Genomic DNA, 22542 nt, shown 5'->3' on the forward strand with positions numbered 1-22542 from the left:
ACCAGCCTCGTGAGGAGTGATTTAAACTAGTTTCAGAGGGGACAGGTGACAGAAGTCTATGGGTGAGTATGAAAACAAGCGACCTTAAAAGGCTACATTTTGAGTGTGGGAGGGGGAAGGAGAGGAACTAGAAGTATTAGTACATAAGCGAAGATCTGACTTAATTAGCATCAGAGTAGGATTGCCAGCCCTCCTGGTTTTGGTGCAAGTCCCCTGGAATCAGGCATTAGCTCTCAGAGGCTACTGAAGCCAAAGCTGGAAATCGTAGGCCTCTCAAAATCCAGCAGCACAATGGGGCTAAGGCAGGCTCCCTGTCTGTCGTGGCCATTCACAGCTGCTGGAAGCAGCTGGGCAGGAGCTACGTGGGGGCCGGGACAGGCAGGGAGTCTGCCATAGCCGTTCTATACTGCTGCCCGAGGTAAGCACCGACTGGCCAGAGCCTGCTCCCCTCCTGCACTGCAACCTCTGTCTCAGCCGAGTCTCCTCCCAGAGCCCACTTCTCAAACGCCCTCACCAGCTCCAAAATTCTGCTTCTGCCCTGACCACCCTCCAATTATCCAAACTCCCTCCCACAGCTTACTCCTGCTACCTCCTCCTGTGCCGCAACCATCTGCCTGAGGCTCAGCCCGGGGTCCCTGTCCAAGCTAGAAACCCCTCATTTATCCCAGCTCATTTCCACAGCCTAGTGAATGTGAGTGAGGAATTGGGGGATGGAGTGAGGGAATGGGCCCTCAGAAGGGGCAGGACTTCAAGGAAGGAACAGGGAAAAGGGTGTTTTGGTTTGTGTAATTTGACGGTTGACAACCCTACACATCATAGACACTTGGTGGGATAAACTTTTACTAGAATATTGGCATATTTGGTCAGGAAGGACAAGTAGTGCACAAAAAAGATGTTGCTTTATTAAAAGTGTATATATACATTTGTTCTTTGCGTGATGGATCCTGTGTGTGTTCCACGTACATGGCTGCATGTGGGTCTCATGCACCTCAGTCCAGAGATTGTGGGCCAAGATCATGTCCTCCTGCCTGGAAATATTCCACCATCAATCTCTGCTCAAGTAGCAGAGGGCTCACAAATTTCAATTTTCATCCCCCTCTGCTACCATGACCTCGGTCCATTCCCAGGTGAGAACTGCCCACTGTTACTAATGCCAGTCATTTCTATCCCTCCCTAACTTTGGGAGGAAATCTCTCACTTTTTTACACACAAGTGGGACTCTGTCAGGACAGACATCTGTGTTCTAGGGATTATTGATTGTGGTTACTCCACTGAATTTCTCTTCCCTCCCCATAGACCACCTTCCCTCTTTCTCTTCAGGGACAACTCACAGACATTCTTTACCAGGAGGCAGATTCTCTTATCAGGGACCAACAGAGCAAGGACCACCTCACTTTCAAGGGAGAGAATTGTATTGTCCATACACTCCAGAAATGGATGCTGGAGACCCACTCTAGACCTTTAACAGCTGAATGACAAATTGAAAATCAAAATTCAGGATGGTTACACTAGCATCAGTAATTCCTTCTGAAGAGAAAAGGATGTGGTTCATGCCTCTCAAAACTGATGCCTTTTTTTTGTAGCCTTTCAGCCATCCCAATAAAAATTATTTTTCAGTTCCTGGTAGGTCAGGTACACTACCAGTTCAGAGTCCTCCTTTTGGGACTTAAGACATCAACAGGGTATCCACAAGGGATTTGTCCGTGGTGGCAGACCAAATGAGATATGATTACAGAATTTTCCCATATTTGGACAGTTGGCTCCTCATACGTGTCCAGCCACAAGTTTCAGTCTGCGATTTTGTCCCTGCTCCATTTTCCAGCAGCATTGGATGTCTGCCTGGACAACTAAAAGTCCATTTTTGACGTCCTCCCCCTGCCCCACAATACATACACAAACCAAATTTAACGGCACAACACTGGACTCAAGTTCAAGTTCAGCAAGAACTTCCCACCTCCCGCCATGGACAGATTCAGAGAGCAGTCTGATAACGCAGTTTACTTGCAGACCAAAGACTATATTCCAAATATGCCTTTCTTTACTTGGTCATGTCTCCTCATGGACTTACAGGATGTTTCATTCGTGTTGCCTTTTGGCCTTTCTCTGATCTGTTTGCTCACCAAACAAGACTACATGAATACCATGTAACAGCTCCCACTAGAGTCAACAACCCTCTTACTTGGTGGTTGAACCTCAAACAACTTCAAGCAGGAGTCATCTTCAGCACTCCCACCCATTGCCACCACCACTGACCTGTGTCTTCTGTGTTGGGGCACTTGCATGAATGAACACTCTGGAAAGGGCACTGGGATAGGGCAGGCCAAACTGCATGTCATTCTGCTAGAAATGGGCCTGGTCTAGCTGGCCTGCAGGGTCCTATCCTGCTCAGTCAGTCACCCTGTATCCAAATAACATTGGACGATATCGCCAGTCTTTGCACTAACAAGCACAATGGCACAAGATCCATTTTGCAGCTTCTGGAAGCACTCAGGCTTCAGAACTGGTGCACAAGAAACCACATCACTGTCTTAGCTACTTCCCTGCTAGCATGTATTCAGTATTCTTCAGCAGACAGCCTTGTCAGGCATGTCTCTGCAGACCCTAACTGGGAAATAAACAGCCCTGTCCTGAATGAGATGTCTGCTCTGGGAGGGAACACCTCAGGGAGATCTATGAGCATACCAAACAAGCTATTTCCTCTCTCTGCTCCAGAATGGCTTCGGGCCATGACTCCTAGAGTAGGTACCATTCATCTGGGCCAGCTCCATATGTACCAGTCTCTCAGTGACAGTCACCTCGAACTGAGATAGATTCATGAGAATATTGTATGGGCATGTACATAAGATTTCTTTATCAGAGTGGGTGCAGCACTCACTGGTGTACAATGCTTTCTTGGCAACCGTGGAGTATGCTCTGCCCTCTATTTTAGTCACATGTCCCTTCCTCCACCCTGGCAGGGAGGCTACTATTCCAGGTTGGTGTGGGTGAGGGGTGCCCAAAGGGCACTAGAAGATTAAAGATTATGCTTTGACTCATCCAAACTGGTCTCTGGATCCTCATCGATTCTTTGTCCCCACACCCATGGAGGGGTGCTGTGGACATGGGGCCCTACTACTTCCATGAGTGCCAGGCAGACCCATCGATCCAGGAGATCTGTTACAATTCTCTGTTTAGTAATGGCCAACATTTGTCCCATTTGCCAACAATTCTCCTCCAGCTCCTTTACCTTTGTACCATTTATTAACAAATTAATCTTTGTGCTAAGTATTTTGTTATGTCCAGTGAGTTGGATGCAGCTCATCAGATCTTGTTAAGCTGTCGAGAATCAGCCGATTTACCTTATTTATATCAAATCCTGCCCAGGCATTAGATATCACTGCGTCTGCCAGCCTTAATTCAATGTGGTCTCTCTGGTGTTCTTTTTTGTAAAATGCAAGTATGTTGATCTTTTGTTTTGTTGTTTTGTTTAACTTTGCCTGGGAGGGATGGGGTGGGAGGAGCAGACTCTTTAAACAGCAGGAAGCTGTTGGTGGGTTTGTTTTTGTCCCGTCCCCCCATCTACCAATTGGAGAGTGGATGGGACAGGGACTTGAAATAGCAAGATAAAGCATTTTTATGTATGTAATCGCTCTTCTTCTCATTAAAAAATTTGAAATATGTTAGTTTTTATGTACTTACCTTTGCTTTATATACTGATTAATAAAGTCTTTACATTCTACATACTTATTTCTTATACATGCTGAAAGCTCCCCCTGCCCATGTGAAAATAAGTGAAATTTCCATTGGTTTGGGTTTTATTAGGTTGGCTGTTCTTCCTCTCCCTGACCCCAGCTAATTGCAGGGATGAAAAAGGGGATCCGATGTAAAAGTTTTCTCACCTCTGCGCTAACCAGTCCTCTCTTGTTGCAATTTGTCAACGCCTAGGTATAGTTGTAGCACCAAATATATTTCATGCTCACATTTAATATTATATTCCTATTCAGTGTCATATACAGTTTTTCTCAGTGGATGGAAAACTGTCTCACATACAGTAAACTCTTTTATATCTGGCAGCCCCAGAACTGGGAGGTTGCCAGATGTGAAAATATTACTGATAATGAAGAAGGAGGGATAATGAGAGGGATCCGGAGGGAAGGGGAAGCTGCATCAATGACTCCGGGAGGAACAAGATCCCTTCACTGCTGCTGAGCAGCACAGCCACCCAGAAGAGTAAAACCTAGTCACCGGGATAGAGCCTGGTGGCAGTGTTGGTTGTTTGAGAGTACCAGTTGATTGAATACTGGTTAAAACAAGAGTTTGCTGTGTATTACTTTGGTTAAGACCTGAGTTCACTTCTTTCTGCCTGGTACCTCTCGGCGTTTAAGGAATCTGTGGACTACCATCTCCACATAATCTCTAGATGTTTATATTTCAGAGGTTCTTAGCTGTCAGAACTGTCTTTAAACCATGCAAACATGTATTTGCAACTTTCCTCCTACATAATACTGGCAAGAATTCATCATTTTTATCCCATTATTTCCTGTTTAAATCGATTTACTTTCAGTATCTTTCCCAACAGCACCAGATTCAAACCGCCCTTTACAGTCTGCAGCTAGGATGTGCCTTTGGATTGCGAATTGTTTCAGCATTTAGTCTTTTGGAGATGGGATATCTGTCCCCTCAACAGCCCCAAAATACCATTTAGCTGTTTAACCCTTAAAATGCTGGCATTTTCTAAACAACATGAGCAAAGTTTTTTCATCCATACAGTATCTCCAAAAACACACATTTTTTGATCAGCTGATAACCTGTCTTCAGCTCATATAATGTCTCGTTGCTTTCCTTAGGCTCCTTGGGGGGAAAAGCCACTATCACAAAGTCTGGAGGTTCCTCATCACACAGCACACTGATTCTTCCACTGTTCTGACTGGGCTCCTGTTTGTCTGATCTGACTTCTGGGTTTTCTTGGCTTATCTCAAAACAAAGTGCTGTAAATGGTTAGCCTGTCCGGGACAATCTCCCTTGGTTTTGCTTGAAGAGGTCACAAAGGAATGTCTCCCACTTCTTCCCCTCCTGCCTGTGTTGTAAGGTTGCCAGGTGTGTTTGGTTTTTGGCTTCTTTTGACACAGGATAGCAGACTTGATTAGTCTGTCCTGGGTTGGCTAGTTTCTAAGAATTTTTGCTCCCCAGGGCTCTAGTAATCGTTATCTTCAGCAAACCCTTTCAGTGACTTTATTCTACGTGAGGGAGAAACAGATCGGTACACTCAGAATGTAGTTTTACTACTCACTGCCATAGGGCCAAACTGTAATCTGTTTTATATTCTATGCAAACCATATGCCATCAGTGGAGTTGTGCAGCATTTAAACGAGGGAAGGACCAGGCCTTATTAGTAATCTGATAGTTTGCACTGATGCATTTTTCATAATTTTATATGTCCAGTGCGTGTTTGGTTTAAAAACAAAACTTTAAAAGTGTAGCCAATAATTAGCTGGCTCCCCATTCCTCCAACCAGCCCACGGCTGGGCATGTCCCAACAAGTACCGGCACAAAAAAACACTGTATATATCTATTTTCAGTCCTGATTTGTCTACTTTTTACTCCTGACAAACATTGTGCAGATTTTTCTGTGTATTATTGGTGTTCGTGTCCAACTCTTTTTCCCACCCTGGTTAGTGCTTAGTGTCCTGCTTATAGGCCACAGCCTTTGGTTCTTTGTGGTGACTGCCTTGTTTGTGGTTTTACCTTATCCTTTGCTTTAAAGTACATGAAAGGGATCATGTCCTCTTGTTTGTACTGCCTTCAGTACAAGGGCTGAATTTCTGGATACTTCAGTAATATAAATAAACTTTAGAATTGTCTGACCAAGTTATCACTATAGAATTCTCTTCCCACTGAGCTTGTTGAGTTCCTTAAATATTTGCACAGGAAAACCCACGGTAATCCTAGATGGCCTTTCCACCATTTCACTGCTCTGCTCCAGGCAAACTGTTTTGACTCTCTAATTTTTGTTCTTCTACCCAGCTGAGGACATGTCTCCTTTAAACCATGTTTTCTGATTGTCAAGTTTCAAATCCATTTGTTGCACAGGAGACTATCATATGCTGAAATACAGATAAATCTTGTCTTCTGTTTTATCTTTACCAATTTAGCAATGTACTTGGAGAACTCAAACAAATTAGTGAATCTTAATCTTTCTTTGAATCCCTGATGACAGCTCCTTTATAAATAATGCATTTCAAAATGTTTTCCCTTATCAGTTTGTCCAATATTTTCCTCACAATAAAAGTCAAACTTACAGCTTTACTGATAAGCTTTTTGTTCCTTTCTTAAGAAATGTCAGCTACCATCCAGTCCGCTGAATACCCACTTCTTAGTGAGCAATCTCATGTTATCTACAAATGGAGTAATAGTTCCCTTGCTGCCTGTCTTAAATAGCTTCTGATAAATGGGGTGTTTGATTGTTGTCTTGAATGTCTGCAATAAGGAGTATCTACATGCATTTATAAGACTCTTCTTAAGTCCTCAGAAGAAAACTTGAACTTCTTTAATATTACCGTAGGTTCTTGGTCTGGCCATTTTGAGTGTTCAGTAAAGTATTGAGAGCAAAGTTAGAAGCAGAGAATTATTTATGTAATCAAAGATTACAAACTCTGATGTTCTGGGGTTGGATAGGTGTACAGACTAAGACACTTGCTCAGAGAGAAGAACTCATTCACATATATGGGATAAAACAAATGAAATGATGTCTAAGCATGCAGTAAAACTTAGAATTTTGCAGTTGTCACAGTCTTGCAAATGTGCCACAGTACTGCCCAGTGTAAGACATCAATGTGTATACATTCCAGCAGATACTTATGACAAACCACCATAGAAAAATGTGTGCATTAAATTCAGTTCTTTGGGTAGCTACGTTTTCAGGAGCTCATTATTCCATTGGAGAGTGTTCCATCAGTCAGTAGTCTCCATTTCTCTCTAATGCCTGTAAAAAGAGGGAGCGGAATGAATTCTGAAGCCAGCATGTTCCCACGCTAGTTGCTGTGCCATGTAGTAATCTGCTTACCATCTGAAAGCGCCAAATCACTGCCTGTGTGTAAGGAAGTAAGATTCAAAAGGGAAAAAGTCAGTCCTCCTGCTGAGACTGAGCACTCACAGGAAACTTGGAGGGAGCAAGTCCCTCTCTGTACTGACTGTGGCCTGTTATCTCCAAACAGGATTCCCCACACAGCTATCATTACTGCTTCACCCTTTGGCTCAATTGTAATGATAGATACGCGTTGGGGAGAATTTAACTAGCTCCCAGGTGGCTGCTGAAGTTATCACTGACTAGCTACTCTAAATCTGATGGTACAGCATATGCATATCCTTGTTCACACTGTTTTAAAACAACACGGTTTATTTCAGAATCTAGCCTAGCATTCTCTTGTCAAAGCCAGCAGCTGTACCACAGAGAGGTTTGGGGTTGGTTACCCAATGGAAGTTAAGAAGCCAGGAAGATTAATAAAAGGCTCACCATCCATTTAAACATGCAGTGGTGCATCAAAATGTTAGTTTCTGGAGTGGGCTGCAAACTAACATCTCAACCCTCTGGAAGCTGTCTTGAGCTTTTGCGCTTACATCAGACAGCGCTGCCGCAGTTGACTGACTTGGCATTGTGGTGAAAAGTAGTATTCATATTGCTGTGTTTACTATCTCATTAATTTTTCCAGAGATTTTCCCTCATCAGAAGTCATTAGGGTTATAACTCCTGCTGTGTAGAGAATTTCAGCTAACCAGCCACAATAAAAGAATAAAATTAAAATTTAAGATTAGAAGAGCAGTAGTTAGGCAAACTGTTTCTAATCCCTGGAGTCTGAATTAGGTGGCCTTTTGAAAAACAAAACTAAGATCTGATTTATCAGCTTGAAGCCTGATATGGAAAATGGTAATTTTCTATCTGCAGCCTAAATAAAAATATACAGTTTCACAAAGATGCAAAGTGTTTGTTCAGTTTTGGGTATTCCATCTTTGTGAATTAGAGCCTTCCATGTTGTGTTTGCATAAATACTGTTCTTGACTTTTTATCCTGCAGTGGTTGTGGAGTTGTAGTAACATTATCAAGTTGACAGTGACACAGCCATTTGTCACTAAGTAAAACCTTACAGCAGTGTCTAGACTGAATTTTGGTCTACCAGCCACTGATACATATTGCTTGAAAATTCTAAGGGACCCTTCCAAGAAAAGAAGGGGAAAAAAAAAAAAAGCACCTCATTCACTGTTGTAAACAACAAAAAAGCCTATTGTACTAAAAAAAGTATTAGTAACATTTGGAGAAAATTTTGATTGAGACATACTAGCAGATATTCTCTCTCTCTCTTTCTTTCTCTTGTTTTCCCCAGATTATTGTTGGCATAATTTTTTTTTCTCCTCAGTTTCATTATCTTCCCTCTACCTATTACTAATGTTTACTCTCCCTAGCCTTATTGGGAACGTGACAGTAACATCTAAAGGACATGAGAAGCCAAAATAAAGTTATCAGAGAGGTAGCCATGTTTGTCTGTATCTTCAAAGACAACAAGAAGTCCTGTGGCATCTTGTAGACTAACATTTTGGAGCATAAACTTTCGTGGGCAAAGACCCGCTTAAAGTTGAGACAGTTCAGTAGGGTGCTGAGGGAGCTAGGTGTTTGCGCCAGGAATTTCATATTGGTTGCAGGCAGTTGTGACTGCCAAACGAATATAACCTGGACTGCACATGCAAGGTACAGGTTGAACCTCTCTAGTCCAGCACCCTCAGGACCTAACTGGCTCTGAATGAGAGAATTTGCTGGAGTCAGTGTCATCTAGCGGTATTACCAACACTTCCACTGCTTTCAGGACTCTTGAAAGACATTTAGGGGTAAATTACAACTGAAAATAGCACAGAACACAGAGAGCTAGGACCGGTGGCTGTAAACAAGCTTTATGGGGCCATTAGAAACTTGGCTACATCCATCAGGCTAACTAAAATTATGCTGGAGTACAGATGTTACCGAACGAGAGGAGAGATTGAAGCTGTAATGCTTATATTAGAATTTTAAAGAACTTAACATAACATTCTTGTTACCTGAGTGAGGAAGAATACTCTTATAGCAATGGGACAGAGGTGGTCAACTGAAACACACGCCTTTGTTTTCCTTTGCTCCCATTTCTTCAAAAATCCCAGTTTAACCACTGGAGCAAACGAATTCATACCTGAGTCTCTCCTAAGCACTGCTTATCTCTCTGGAGACTTTTAATATTGCAAGAAATAAATGAGAGAAGTACTGCTCATCTCAGTGTAGAATTCCTCAAAGCACTAGTCTCATAAAACAGGCTTTTATGTCCATTGACTTGCAATAGAAATACTGTAGGTGTGTGTCCTATTACTTTTCCCTCCATTTGGGGTACATGTCACTTAATTTTATTTTGTTTTGTCTAATAACCCCTAACAAGTAAAGAAAAATGATCAGTGTAATCATAGGACTGGAAGGTTATGTCTACATGGCAAAGTTATTTTGAAATAACTTTGGCAGTGTCTAAGCTACACATGTTTCTGAACCGATGTGCCTTATTTTGAAATGGTGGGTGCATTATTTTGATTCTGATAAACCTCATTCTATGGCAAATGAAATTTAATGTGGATAAGTGTAAAGAAATGCACGCGGGAAAAAATAACCCCAAGTATGCATACAATATGATGGGGGCTAATTTAGCTACAACTAATCGGGAAAGAGATTTTGGGGTTATTGTGAGGTTATCTGAAAACATCCACACAGTGTGCAGCAGCAGTCTAAAAAGCAAATAGGATGTTAGGAATTATTTAAAAAAAAAGGGATAGAAAATAAGACACAGAATATTTTACTGCCCCTTTATAATACTATGTTATGCCCACATCTTGAATACTGCGTACAGATGTGGTCTCCTTACTTCAAAAAAGATATCTTGGCAATAAAAGAATTTCAGGAAAGGGCAACTAAAATGATTAGGGGTTTGGAATGGGTCCCGTATGAGGAGGGGTTAAAGAGACTGGGACTTTTCAGCTTAGGAAAGAGGAGACTGAGGGGGATATGATAGAGGGATATAAAATCATGAGCAGTGTGGAGAAGGTGAATAAAGAAAAGTTATTTACTTGCTCCCATAGTATCAGAACTAGAGGACACCAGATGAAATGAATGGGTAACTGGTTTAAAACTAATAAAAGAAAGTTCTTTTTCACACAGTGAGTGGTCAACCTGAGGAACTCCTTGCCAGAGGAGGCTGTGAAGGCCAGGACTATAAGAGTTCAAAGAAGAGCTAGATAAATTCATGGAGGTTAGATTCATAAAAAGCTGTTAGCCAAGGGATAGGAATGGTGTCCCTGCCCCTGTTTGTCAGAGGCTGGAGATGAACAGCAGGAGACAAGACGCTTGATCATTGTGTTCAGTCCGCCCCCTCTGGGGTACCTGACGCTGGCCAACTGTCAGCAAGCAGGATGCTGGGCTAGATGGACCTTTGGTCTGACCCAATAATGGCCATTCTTATGTTCTTAATGCCTATTTTGAAATATTATTTCACAATAGGTTGAAATAAGTGCTATTTTGAAATAAACCATAACTGCATCCTATGGCACGGTTTAGAAATAGGCATATCTGTCTAGAAATGCTATTTCAAAATAGCTGGGAGATATTTCAAAATGCATTTTTGTGTGTGGCTGCGTTAGTTCAAAATGAGATTTTGAAATGGCCATTTTGAAATAGAGCTGCCACGTGGACATAGCGAAAGGGACCTTGAAAGATCATCTAGTCTAGGGAGAACGAACTTTCTGTGTTGGGCCCCACTTCTCATTCCATGCAGTTATCAGCCACTCCTTCTCTACCCCTCCCCCCCCCCGGTCTAATGTCATCCAAACTGATGGAAATTTCCGTTTATGTTCATATTTAAAAAAAAAAAAATCCAGCATGTGTAAGAAAGTAAGGCTGCTTCTCCACTCACTCTCCCGTCAGAGGTGGCATTGTGATCTGGCAATTCAAAGCAGGCTAACGAGGCACTAATGTGCATATTCAGTGCCCTGTTAGCATAATGGCAGCCGTGCAGATTTTGAAGTGAAGACTTTAATTGCAGTTTGAGAAGTGAAGATGGGGGCAGCTTTGAAACAAGTGCCCCACTTTGATATAGTTTTATGAAAGTGAGGGAATATCAAAGTGGGGCGCTTCTTTCAAAGCTGCCCTCATCTTCACTGTCAAGCTGCAATTCGAAGTCTGCACTTTGAAATTCATGCAGCTGACATTATGCTAATGAGGCATTGAATATGCACATTAGCACCTCATTAGCCTGCTTCGAAATTGCCTCATTACCATGCCACCTCTGATGGGAGGGTGAGTGTAGAAGCAGCCCAAGTGTGTAGAATGTATAAACTTCATTAATGGCTATATAACTGTGGATTCACATATGTAAAAACTGTAACACATTTCAGCATTTTTAATGAGATGGATGAGCCCGAGATCCAGCCTCTGATCATGCCGCACCATCTCTTTTGAAATTTCATGCCTCCCCAAGGGGGCCTGCCCCCCACTTTGCACATCTCTCTGTGGTCCACTCCACTCTTCTGGATTGATGGTAGGATTAAATATTGACTAGGCCACGGAAGGGCAAGATACAGCTCATTGGCTGCACCTAGCCCACCAAGACTTCTAACCGACCCCAATACCACCCCTGTGCTCTGAGCAGTGCCACCTAAAAGGGCTAGTTGCTCCCGGTGGCTTGCCACGCTACAGAGGTGGGGAGGATAGGCTTTGCACTCTGTCCCCACCCTCAGCAAACTCTCTTAGCTCCCCTTGGCTGCAATGAAAACTCCCCTTCAGCACAGAGAGCCACATGGAGTGGTCTTGGGATGCTAGGAAGCCTGCAAGCTTGCCTGAGTGACCTGCTGGCCAGGAGCCACTTAGGTAAGTGTCTCCCAGCCAAAGCCTGGCACACATGCACTCTCACACCTTGCATCCCAACTCCTCCTCAGATCCAGCACCTGTCTTCAGGTCACCACCCAAACCCTCTGAACCCTCCTTTTGCCAGCCTCAGGTCACTGTTCTCTTCTGGACCCTGCAACCCATCAAACGCTCCTTCCCCAAGCCAGAACCTTCTCCTGCACCCATACCCTTCTCTGGACCCTGCACCCCAATACCCTGCCTCACATCACAGTCCCCTCCTTCATCCCGAACTTCCATGTGTGCGCGCACGCATGCGCACACACACACTTTCTCCTGCATCCTAGTCCTCTACCCCAAGCTCCCTTCTTCATGCAACCTGTATCCCAGGCCCCACATTCCCTACATAAAAAAGTGTGGCCCTTGACCACTTTCCAAACTGTTAGAGTGGCCCTCCTGCATCAAAAAGCATTGTGCATCCCTGATCTGGACTGTGCTTGACAAATGTTCAGCCTTCTCTTAAAAATCTACAGTGCTGGAGATTCTACAACCTCCGAACACAGTTTATTCCAATGCTTAACCACTCTGACAAGAAGTTTTTCCTAATTTCTAACAAACTTTCTTTGCTACAGTTTAAAACCATTGCTGCTTCTCCTATTCTCAAATTAAGAACAGTTTTCCTCCCTCTTCCTTGTAACTCCCTTTAATGTACTTGAAGAATGTTATGTCCCCCAGTCCCAGTCTTTTCTGTTGTAAACTAATTAACCAGTTTTTTTAAATCTTTGGTCATAAGTCATGTTAATCATTTTTGTTGCACTTTCTAATTTGTCTATGTGATTCCTGAAATGTGGAGCCCAGAATTGGACACAATACTCCAACTGAGGCTTATTTTGGAGTAAAGCGGAAGAATGATTTTGTGTCTGTCTATTACAACACATCCGCTAATACATCCCAGAATTATTGGGCTTTTTTATTTAACTGTGTTAGTGTTGGCTCATACTTACTTTGAGATCCACTGTGACTCCCAGATCCCTTTCTTGCAGTACTTCTTTCTAGACATTCATTGCCCATTTGTATGTGTACCACTGATTGTTCTTTTCTAAGTGAAGTACTTTGCATCTGTTCTTATTGCATTTCATCCTATTTACCTCAGACCAGTTCATCCAGATCATTTTGAATTCTATTCCTGTCCTCCAAAGTGCTTGCAAACCCTCCCAGCTTGTTCTGGTCTTCAAACTTTAGAAGAGTGCTCTCTGTGCTATTATCTAAATAATTAATTTAGAGATGATCTAAATCCTTCTCCACTTCATTCTTTTGTTTTTTTCCACCTAACAAAGGTGCTAAATCAGTGGGTGGGCTCCTCTGTTCATCAGTGAAACCTAGGTAGCAGAACCACCTCCAAGAGCTTCTCTTCTCCATTTCTTAGCAGATGTGATCCATAATTCTAGTAAGGGTGAGCCCTAGCAACCACTGTGGTTAAGTTTATTGCACGCTGCCGTTGTAAACTCATTTTCACTGTCTTCTGGCCCTGTGCTTGTTATGGATTTCTCCCTCTTTCACTTTTCTTAAGTATGACTGAAAGGAAATTGAGCAGTTTTAACTAAAGCTCTAAGAAAAAGAAATTTCATGTAAAATTTTAAATGCAGTATTTTTATATCTGCTCTGCTTTGTCTAGGTATTGTGAGGGGAGATGTGGCATGATTTTTATATTGACCATATTGTATGATATGGTTATGTCACATCTTAAATATAAAATTGTATCTGTTGTAGTTGAAGAGAGCATGAGTAAATCACTTAGGCTGTCCTCCTGAATGAATGATATGCCTGCCTTAATTGCTCCTAAGCTATCTCAGAATCCACATTTCTGGAGTGTGTGGTTTTCCTTTTTTGTCATTTAATAGAAACAGTAGTTCTGAAGGGATATAATATGGACTAAAACACCCAAAATAGTCAGCAGCAGATCATTGGCTGGTGCTATTAGTTACTATAATATCATGTCCAGAGGATGCTAGGAACAGTTCAGACCTTCACCCCTCCCCCATCCAAAAAAGTGTCAGCAAGTTAAGCCAGGATCTTCATATTTGGATGCTTAAAGTTAGGAACATAGATTTAATCTTAAGAACCCAAACAATTGGTCTGACTGTCAGAGGTACTGTAGGCACCCGCTGCTCCCAGTAAAGCAGTCCATGGGTGTTCAGTACCTCCCAAAATCAAGCCACATCTGTTTAGCTTTCTAAATATGGATTTAGGTGATCCAATTTAGGTACTGAACTCTTCATCAGCCTAATGGGTCTAGATTTAAAGCATAGCAAACGTGAAAGGGGGGTTGGGCTAGAGAAAGGAGAGCAAGGTTTCAGGAAGAGTGTATGGCTGCTCAAGCAGTTATGCATGCCTATTTCACTTTATTGGTGCTCATCACTCCTTGTGTGCGTTGTAGAAGAAATGAGCCTCCAAGAGGGATTTGAAAGGGCCTTGACTTGATGGACCAAAATGGATGACATCATGAATATTCATTTTTATTTTCTGTAGTGTATCTCTAGCCAGAATGCAAACCAGGCAGAATACAAGTGATCATTGAAGCAGCTAGTTTTATTTCAAACAAACAAAACTCAGCCAATGAATTCAACAGTGCAGAGCGTGGGTAATAGAAAACCACATATCTGAAATGCAAAAGAAATACCTCTGGCAAAACATAAATGCTGTCTTTCATAGGTGAACTAAACTTTGTGTGAACATCAGCTCTATTACGGAATTCTAACAGGTCTGTTGTTTTTATTCTTGAAGATAGTGCCTCAAAACATCTGTTGTGATTGCCTTTAATCCCCTAATCTTCTTGTTGATGAAATGCCTCACGCTGTAGTCATAATAGATCGGGGAAGTTCAGAAAAAAATACTCAGTTTGTTAGCCAATGGTCCAATCATTCTTAACTGTCTGCTTCCTGCAATAGGCTTCCAAGCAGAGTGAACCTGTGGTGTTAAAAATGTAGGTACAGAAATAAAACTATTTGTTGGTCTTTTAACCTACATTTTCAATCAGCAATATCTTTTTAAACATCTGAAATAATACATACAGTTGGTTAAATAGAGGCATTTTACCATTTTTATAGGATGTAAAAGTGATTTGAAAATTATAAACATAGCATTAGGATAAGCAATCAATTGATTGGTCATCTTTCCAATTTTTGCTTTGGATGACTAACAGAATTGGAGTTTTTAAGGTCCCTGAGATACAGGATTGACTGGAGACCGTGGCTTTTAAGATTATCATTCAAATAGCTAAGAGCTCTGTGCTGCTTTCTGCTACGTGACATTGCATTATATTGATAAAGGTCTGTTGTGCGTATCAGTGCAGAGCAGTAGCTGTGTCTTAGAAGGCAGATTGGAGCCCTTCATTTGACTGGAATAGCAGGAGCAGAATGGAAATAATCAACAGGAAGTCAGTAAATAGCCAGAGTTAAACAAGTCAACTCTTCATAATGAAGAGACGTAAAATTGAAACTGAACATTTAAATCGAGAGATCCATTTAATTTAGTGAAGCCAATTGACACTAGCTGAGAATCTGCCACTTACATTTAAAATAGAATACTTTATTGGGGTTCAGATAAGTCACAAACAGTGCTGGTATCATAATGAAATTCCAATAACAACAGTGTTATGCAGATTTATGCTGGTTTCAGATGATGGGAGGTAGCGTGTCTCATATATTTACTTGGTCTAAGTATTATTCTAACTGACAACTTGTCTTTTAAATGTGCACCGTATTTTGACTGGGTAGAATGTGGATAAAATTGATCTGTGGTTTAGTGAAGTGAGTTGTCTGGTTAAAAGAAAACTGTAGATGCCTAGACTAAAAATTCAATGGAGTTTTAAACAGGAAGGTAATTTTGAAATGGATTTATCCAATTGAGAAAGCAAACTTCTTGTGACTATCTCAAAAGTTAGCCTTACAGAATTCTTTAGCATTTGGCCTTCAAGTTTCAAGCACTTTCCACTGTTTTTAGATTCCTTTTCTAGCTATAGCGTCAAGTACTACCCCAGTTTTGTGCATACCATCCCTACCAAAAATCATGGTAATAGTTAGTATGTACCTTAAACTTTTTTGGGCTTCATTTCTGTCTTAATGTTTGGCATGGGTACCTGGAAGCTAAGCTGTCTCAATGTCTACATCTTTGTAATAAGTTACCAGATGAAATGACTCTAGTTCTTTATATAGGACAAAATTCAACCATGGAAAGTAAAGTAAATTCTACTGGAACAGTGCACATTTACTGAAGGAGCGAATTTGGACCATGATAACTGACAATAGAAATTGGATTTCTATTTCCTCAGTCAATTCTGAGTATGGTACTTTTTTAATATATACCTTATGGCAGGGAACATAGGAGTTTTTAAAAGGGGCAACATACAAACCAGTACACCATGGTGTGCTTTTTCCATTTTTATATTGTCAACAGAAAGGAAATATGTACAGAAAAACATTGCTTTAGAAAAATATTTAATTTCCTTCTTCATCTTGATGTAGTAATCTGTCCAATGTATTCAGAAATTGCTACCGCTTAAGAACCTTCTTTGTACTCTGTTGGAGTGTGCATCTTGATTCTACAGCTCAGCTGAGACCAGAGCCTGTCTCATGGTGGTGTCCAAGCAATGGCACCCATGCTCATAAGACAGCATTGAACTGAGGCTGACAGTGATTCGTTCCCAACTAGCTCAAGCAGAATACTGTACTGTGCAAAGTTGTGTATAGTAGGCTTAACAAACCAATGAACTTGAAAACAGCCAAATGTATCTGCCAAGATTAACATCTAAATAGATTGGTTAATAGACAAGTCAAGTACTTCCACTGTTGTTTTTCTTTATGCTCTTTTATTTTTGAGAGCAAAAATACTTCTAATACTACCCCAAATGGCTGCATACCAACTCTTTATTGAGTTTCTATTTCTTTTTTTGAAGCTGAAAACATTGGTAACAGTATTTGATTTCTCTATGTTGATTTATTTAAATTAGTTGATTTTAGGTCACAAAGTTATCTAGCTTTCTGTATGCATAGACACGGTATGTGCTTTCTGAATATTCTTTTTCCCTTCTGCCTAGCTTGCCAGAGTATTTGAACTGGGCATGTTGGCCAGACAATTTCCTTATGTGTGCTTGTAATCTTCTAAAGTAGCCACACCATTGCACTCAATATGTACTCTCATGCAGATGGTTACCCTAGAAAGAGAGATCTAGTCGTAGGCTAACAAAAGGCCAGATGAATGGAAAAATGCATCATTACCCACAAAAACATACTCCTCTTCCCCTCTCCACTTTCCTGGACCTTAAAAATAGTATGCTGTAGTGTACGTTAAGAGCTGTTCTGTTACAAGCTATAGCATTCTTCATAGTCTGAAAGTAATTTATCCATCTAATTGGTATATTATTAATGTGTACATGCTAGAGGAATTGCTCTAATTCGCCTGTCTGTATCAGTGCCTTGAAAGATTAACCATATTTCATGCTATTTTCAATGTACATCACTTTTCACATTTTGTTTTACAGTTGCTGCTAATTTACAGAAGATAGTAGATGATCCTAAGGCCTTGAAAACATTAACTTTTAAATTGGTAAGTAAAAACTTCTTGTGACTGTCACCCCTCCCCATCCTCTTCTGAAATTTGGTTTACAAATTTGCATAACTCAAAGATGCTTTATACAAAGTATATAATGTGATGTCATTTTAAAAGCTGTAATCCACTGAATCTGTATATCCTATTTGTGTGCATGTATCTTTTGTGTATGTAAAGTTATAAATAGTAAGTAGGAACCTGTTTTATTAGTCCAAGTATTCTAATAAAAGCCATTAGCAGTGCTTTAGGAATTTAATGGCTGGGTGATCAAGTCAGTGACCTGTGAATGGTTTTGTTTTTCCTGTAAGCCCAAACAGTGGTTGGTCCCACAAATCCATGTGACCATGCCACCTGATACTAGTACCCAGGATCTGGTTCTTTTCCACTCAAGGTGAGAAAAGTTTGAACTGAGCACAAAGACTTGCCATCTTAGGAAAAGGGATCTATAGTAGGGAAGCCAAACAATAAGGGAAGTGGCCAGATCCCAGGAGACCCCCACTTAATACCCAAGCTTCCTGCTGGAAACAACTAAGACTGAACAGGGGGGAGGGATTGGGCCCAAGCTAGGAGGCTGCTTAGCATGTGAGAGAGATGGTGAGAATAACTGTTAAGGTAAGAATTTGCGTGTATTAGGTTTTATTGTATTAGGATTAGCTGGCATGTTTTGTTTATCTTAGCTTCATAACTTACTTTGATTTGTCTATTTTTATTTGCAATCACTTAATATCACTTAATAAAAACACTTGTGTTTGCTATCAAGCCCCAGTGTAAATAATTGTTACCTGTTGGAAACAACCACTATACATATCCCTCTTTCATGGGCAAAGAGGGTGAACTTAAGTGCTCTGTATGTAAAACGTCTATACAGATTAAGATGGATTTATTTGGAGTTTTGGCCCTCTTTGAGGAGCTATATGTTTGTGGGTGTTGTCAGCAGCCTTATAGCTGAGCCATCCCAGAGCTGAGGTGGTTCAACATCCATATTGCTCTGCTGCAGGGCTGTTATCCCAGATCTGTGCCTTGGCTGGGGGAGACGAGACCTTCTGGCCCATTAGGACAGGGTGATGGGCACTCCAGAGGGCAAGTAGGCAGGCTCTGTTGCATGACCAGTGCACTGGGTGAAAATCCCAAGGGGCGCCTGTGATTCTATCCACCAGAGTGACAAAATAATACACACAGAAAGCAATTACTAGTATTTGAAGCAAGCATTTTTAGCTTCTGAGCTGTTATTGGCCGTTCTGCGCAGAGCATTAACACTTCTAAGCCATTTAGAGGAGCATACAAACCAAGAGGAAAATTAAAGAAAAACAAACTGTTCAGCAGCACTCTCTTCTTCAGCTGGAAAAGGCATTGCAACAAAATACTGTTTTGAGTGCTGTGATCTGGATAGCAATCACCTAATAAATTACTAGTCTTTAAAGTGCTACATGACTGCTCGTTTGTTTTGTTAGAATACAGACTAACATGGCTATTGCTGTTGTTTATTATCTGGATAGTACATTCTTTTGGAACACACAATAGCTCTGTGTTGTGCATTTGGTGGTGGCACGAGCTTGTTGGAAAGAATTGGACAATTATTTTCCTTGGTCCAGTGGAACCACAGCAATGCCTCAGGGAGCTGATCTGCACTGGGAGGAGGCCATTGAATTCAGTCCTCTAAATCCATTCCTCTCTGCCATAGAGTGTGTGTGGTTGGAAAGTACTCAGAAGTACCTGCAAATGGTCCTGGAGTGCATTCATCTAACTGTGGCTCTCAGGCAGGTTGTACATAGATGTGTGAATCTGACCGTTAATTAAAAACCTAATTGCTGTGTGGCTAGGCCTTACTTTTTCTCTGAGGAGTGTCCCCGAGGGTGCTCCACTCTGGGTGTCAGTGCATTCTTGCACCAACATTTGGAGATTCTTTTATAGCCATGATTTCCCACATTGCCTGTGTGCCATAGCACCTCCTCTTGCTATCTGGCATGCGCATGGTGCAGTCCCTTCAGTTCCTTCTCTACCATCCTCAGCAGCAGATGGAGCTTTTCTCTCTCTCTCTCTCTCTCTCTCTCTCACTTACTGAAAGACAAAAAAGAGTTACTTTAGTTAGTTATTGTTCTACCCCCGTTGCAGTTTCTTATCCAAACGAAAAAGCAGTCAAGTACTCTCTGATTTGCTCACCTTGATCATTTTTTTTCTAATTTGTCCTCCTTGATTACTGTTTGTGGTTCTCTGTGCCTTAAATATTGAGTCTGTTCTGGAATGGCTATGGTCTGAAGAAGTGGGTCTGTCCCACAAAAGCTCACCTAATAAACTATTTTGCTAGTCTTTAAAGTGCTACTTGACTGCTTTTTGTTTTGATAGTATGTAGACTAGTACGGCTCCCTCTCTGTTACTATTTCTTACGCAAGTTATCTTTCCTGTCAAAAGTTTAAAAAAAAAAAAAAAAGTTTAGTGTAAAAGTAGTTTTATTTGCTGTTATTGCCACGACAGGCTCCCTGGGCATCAAGCGATGCACAACGTGCTGGGAAGCCATACCTGACTCTGACAGCCATGTGCTGTATATTAAGCACTTGGGTGAGGGTCATCAGACTCAAACCTGCACCCATTGCTCCAGCCTCATGGTGAGGGCCAGGAAGGCTCATGACAATAGGCTAAAGGTCATACCTCTATGAAAAATCCCTCCAGCCACCAGCCCGGAAGCAGTCCTCTGCCACTAAACTGGCACCAGAGATGAGAGAGACGACCCTGGTCGGCACCCCAGCCATTAAAGCAGGTATCTCTTCGGTGCATTTTTGGCTTCTGGTGCTGTGCCAGTCAAAAAGGCCACTGTGATGCCTCCAGCACCATTGAAATGGGTGCTTTTAGAGCTGAGCTGCCACATTCAGCACTTCCAATGCAGTCAGCACCTCCTGCCTCATCTTCCTTCTCTGCACCCGGGCAGAAGAGGTCATCAAAAACTAAGACCCTGCCAGCGGTGCTGGATGCATAGCACAAGCAGCATGGTTCCGGCTCCCCACACCACTTGCATGCAGCACTGCACAAGTCCAGGGCTGAGGCACCGCCTCACTCTCACATGGCACCAGAAATGGTACTGAAGTGGCACCAGGACACCACTTCCCTCAAGTCCTCAGCACTGGAATTCAGCACAACACTGAAAAAGCACCATGTGGACTTGCCACCTAAGCCATATATGTCGCTGGCCTTGGCACTTCCACATTTGCAGTACAGCAGATACATGGCACTGCTTCCATCCACATGGTCATTGAAATGTTTGGGGTTTTCCCGTGGCTTGGATGCCAGCCTGCCTACCCTGGGAGTGGGTGGCTTTGATCAGCAGAGTGTCGTCTTGTCACATTCTAGTTCCATGCACTCTAGTGGGGAGGATGTTTCACTAATGCTGGCCTACACGCTGCCACCACTGCCCTGGTTCACACACCATTATTCATATTCTCAAGAACCTGCTCCACACTGGTAACCATGGAAGTGAAGCTTGCATCATTCCTATCCTCTGTTGGCCACATTGACTCTGTCCAGGGGCCATCCTGCTTAACCATAGCCCACGACATCGACAACATATCCTGTTACAGCAAGCAGAGGTGGAAGATTCCCTGTCTGAGGGTGAGGAAAGGTCTCTGCGAAGGTCTCCTCCTCGTCTTCTGCCGACACAGTGATCTCCCAAGTCACTTCCCCCAACAGACGAATCCAGAGCTTCCCAAGAGCTCTTTATCAGGTGACCTTGGCTCAGGAGAAGGACGTGCAGGTCCAACAGTATAGACTTTTCCACATTTTACAGCCACCCACATCCTTGAGAATCATCCAACCCAGGGATAAGGCCATTGTGGACCCCACAAACATAATCTGGCAGACCCCAGTGCCCATCACTCCTACAAACAAAAAAAAGTGGACAAGAAATATTTCCTCCCCTCCAAGGACACGGACTTCTTGTTCACCCGTCCGCAGCCCAACTCACTAGTGGTCAACGTGGTGCGTAAGAAGTCCAAATAATTTCAATCCTCCCCTCAGAACAAAGCCAGTTTAAAAAAAAAAAAAAAAGGGACATTGAGTGCAAAGTCTATTTGTCGGGAGCATTGCTCCTTTGGGCAGCCAACTATGTGGCCATGCTGGCCTAGTACTATCATTCAAACTACTTGAAACTCCAGGAGCTGGTCCTGTCCCTGCCAGAGTTGCAAAGGCTGGCTCTACTGAATCTTATTCAGAAAGGGCACACTATTGGCTGCATGGTGCTCCAGTCCACTATGGACATGGCAGACACGGTGACTAGGGTCACAGCCTCTGCTGTGGTCATGAGGTGCATTTAATGGCTCCAACCCTCGGGAGAGGGCAGTCCCCAAAGACCTTCAGCAGTAAGTGCAGGACCTACCATTTGGCAAGCATAATTTAGTCACTAAAAAAAAAAGACAGGGTCCTACGTTCCTTGAAGGACTCTTGTACAAACATAAACACACACACACACTCTCTCACACGGGCCCAGTCCTCTCCTTATGAGAGGCTGTGGGAACAGTTCCAGCAGCAGCCGCAGCACTGTGGTTCCTGACAGCGGCACAGGTCCCAGTGGCTCAATCTCACTGGCAACAGCACCAGCAGTCCACGATGTCCTGCCCACAGCAGTCTATGCAGAGTGTTGGGGGTTTGGTCAGGAGTCTGAGAGATCTTCCCATTCTGGCCGCTTCATAGCCTGGTCACCATCAGTTCCATCACTGCCTCTGCTGCTTTTTCCATTGCTGGGCTGCCCTTATTTCAGACAAGTGGGTCCCAGAACTAGTAGCCCAGAGATATTCTATCCCATTCACTTCTATTTCCCCTACCCTGTCTCTTTTCAGGGACTCTTGTCATGGGAGTCTGCTCAGTCGAGAGGTACAGTGCCTCCTGAGTGCTCTTGAGCCGGTCCCAGCAGAGTTTCAAGGCCTGAACTTCCTAATGCAGAAGAAGAACGGGGGATGGAGGCCCATCTTCAAACTCTGGAGTCTCAACAAATATGTCCTCTATCAATGTTTCAAGATGGTGACTCTTGTGGCCATTGTTCTGACACTGGACAAAAAAGACTGATTCTCAGC

General features: G+C 42.5%; 1 protein-coding gene across 1 annotated transcript in view; it reads left to right on the top strand.

Annotated features, from left to right (window-relative positions):
• The window catches only part of STK39 (serine/threonine kinase 39), a 179206-nt gene that overhangs the window by 148269 nt on the left and 8395 nt on the right, over nucleotides 1-22542 (top strand). The window contains exon 17 of the mRNA XM_075000805.1: nucleotides 17418-17482. Coding sequence (XP_074856906.1) covers nucleotides 17418-17482 — 65 coding nt within the window. The remainder of the gene's footprint in view (nucleotides 1-17417; nucleotides 17483-22542) is intronic.

This window comes from Carettochelys insculpta, chromosome 8 (genome assembly GCF_033958435.1).
Source record: "Carettochelys insculpta isolate YL-2023 chromosome 8, ASM3395843v1, whole genome shotgun sequence".
Classification (NCBI taxonomy): domain Eukaryota; kingdom Metazoa; phylum Chordata; order Testudines; family Carettochelyidae; genus Carettochelys; species Carettochelys insculpta.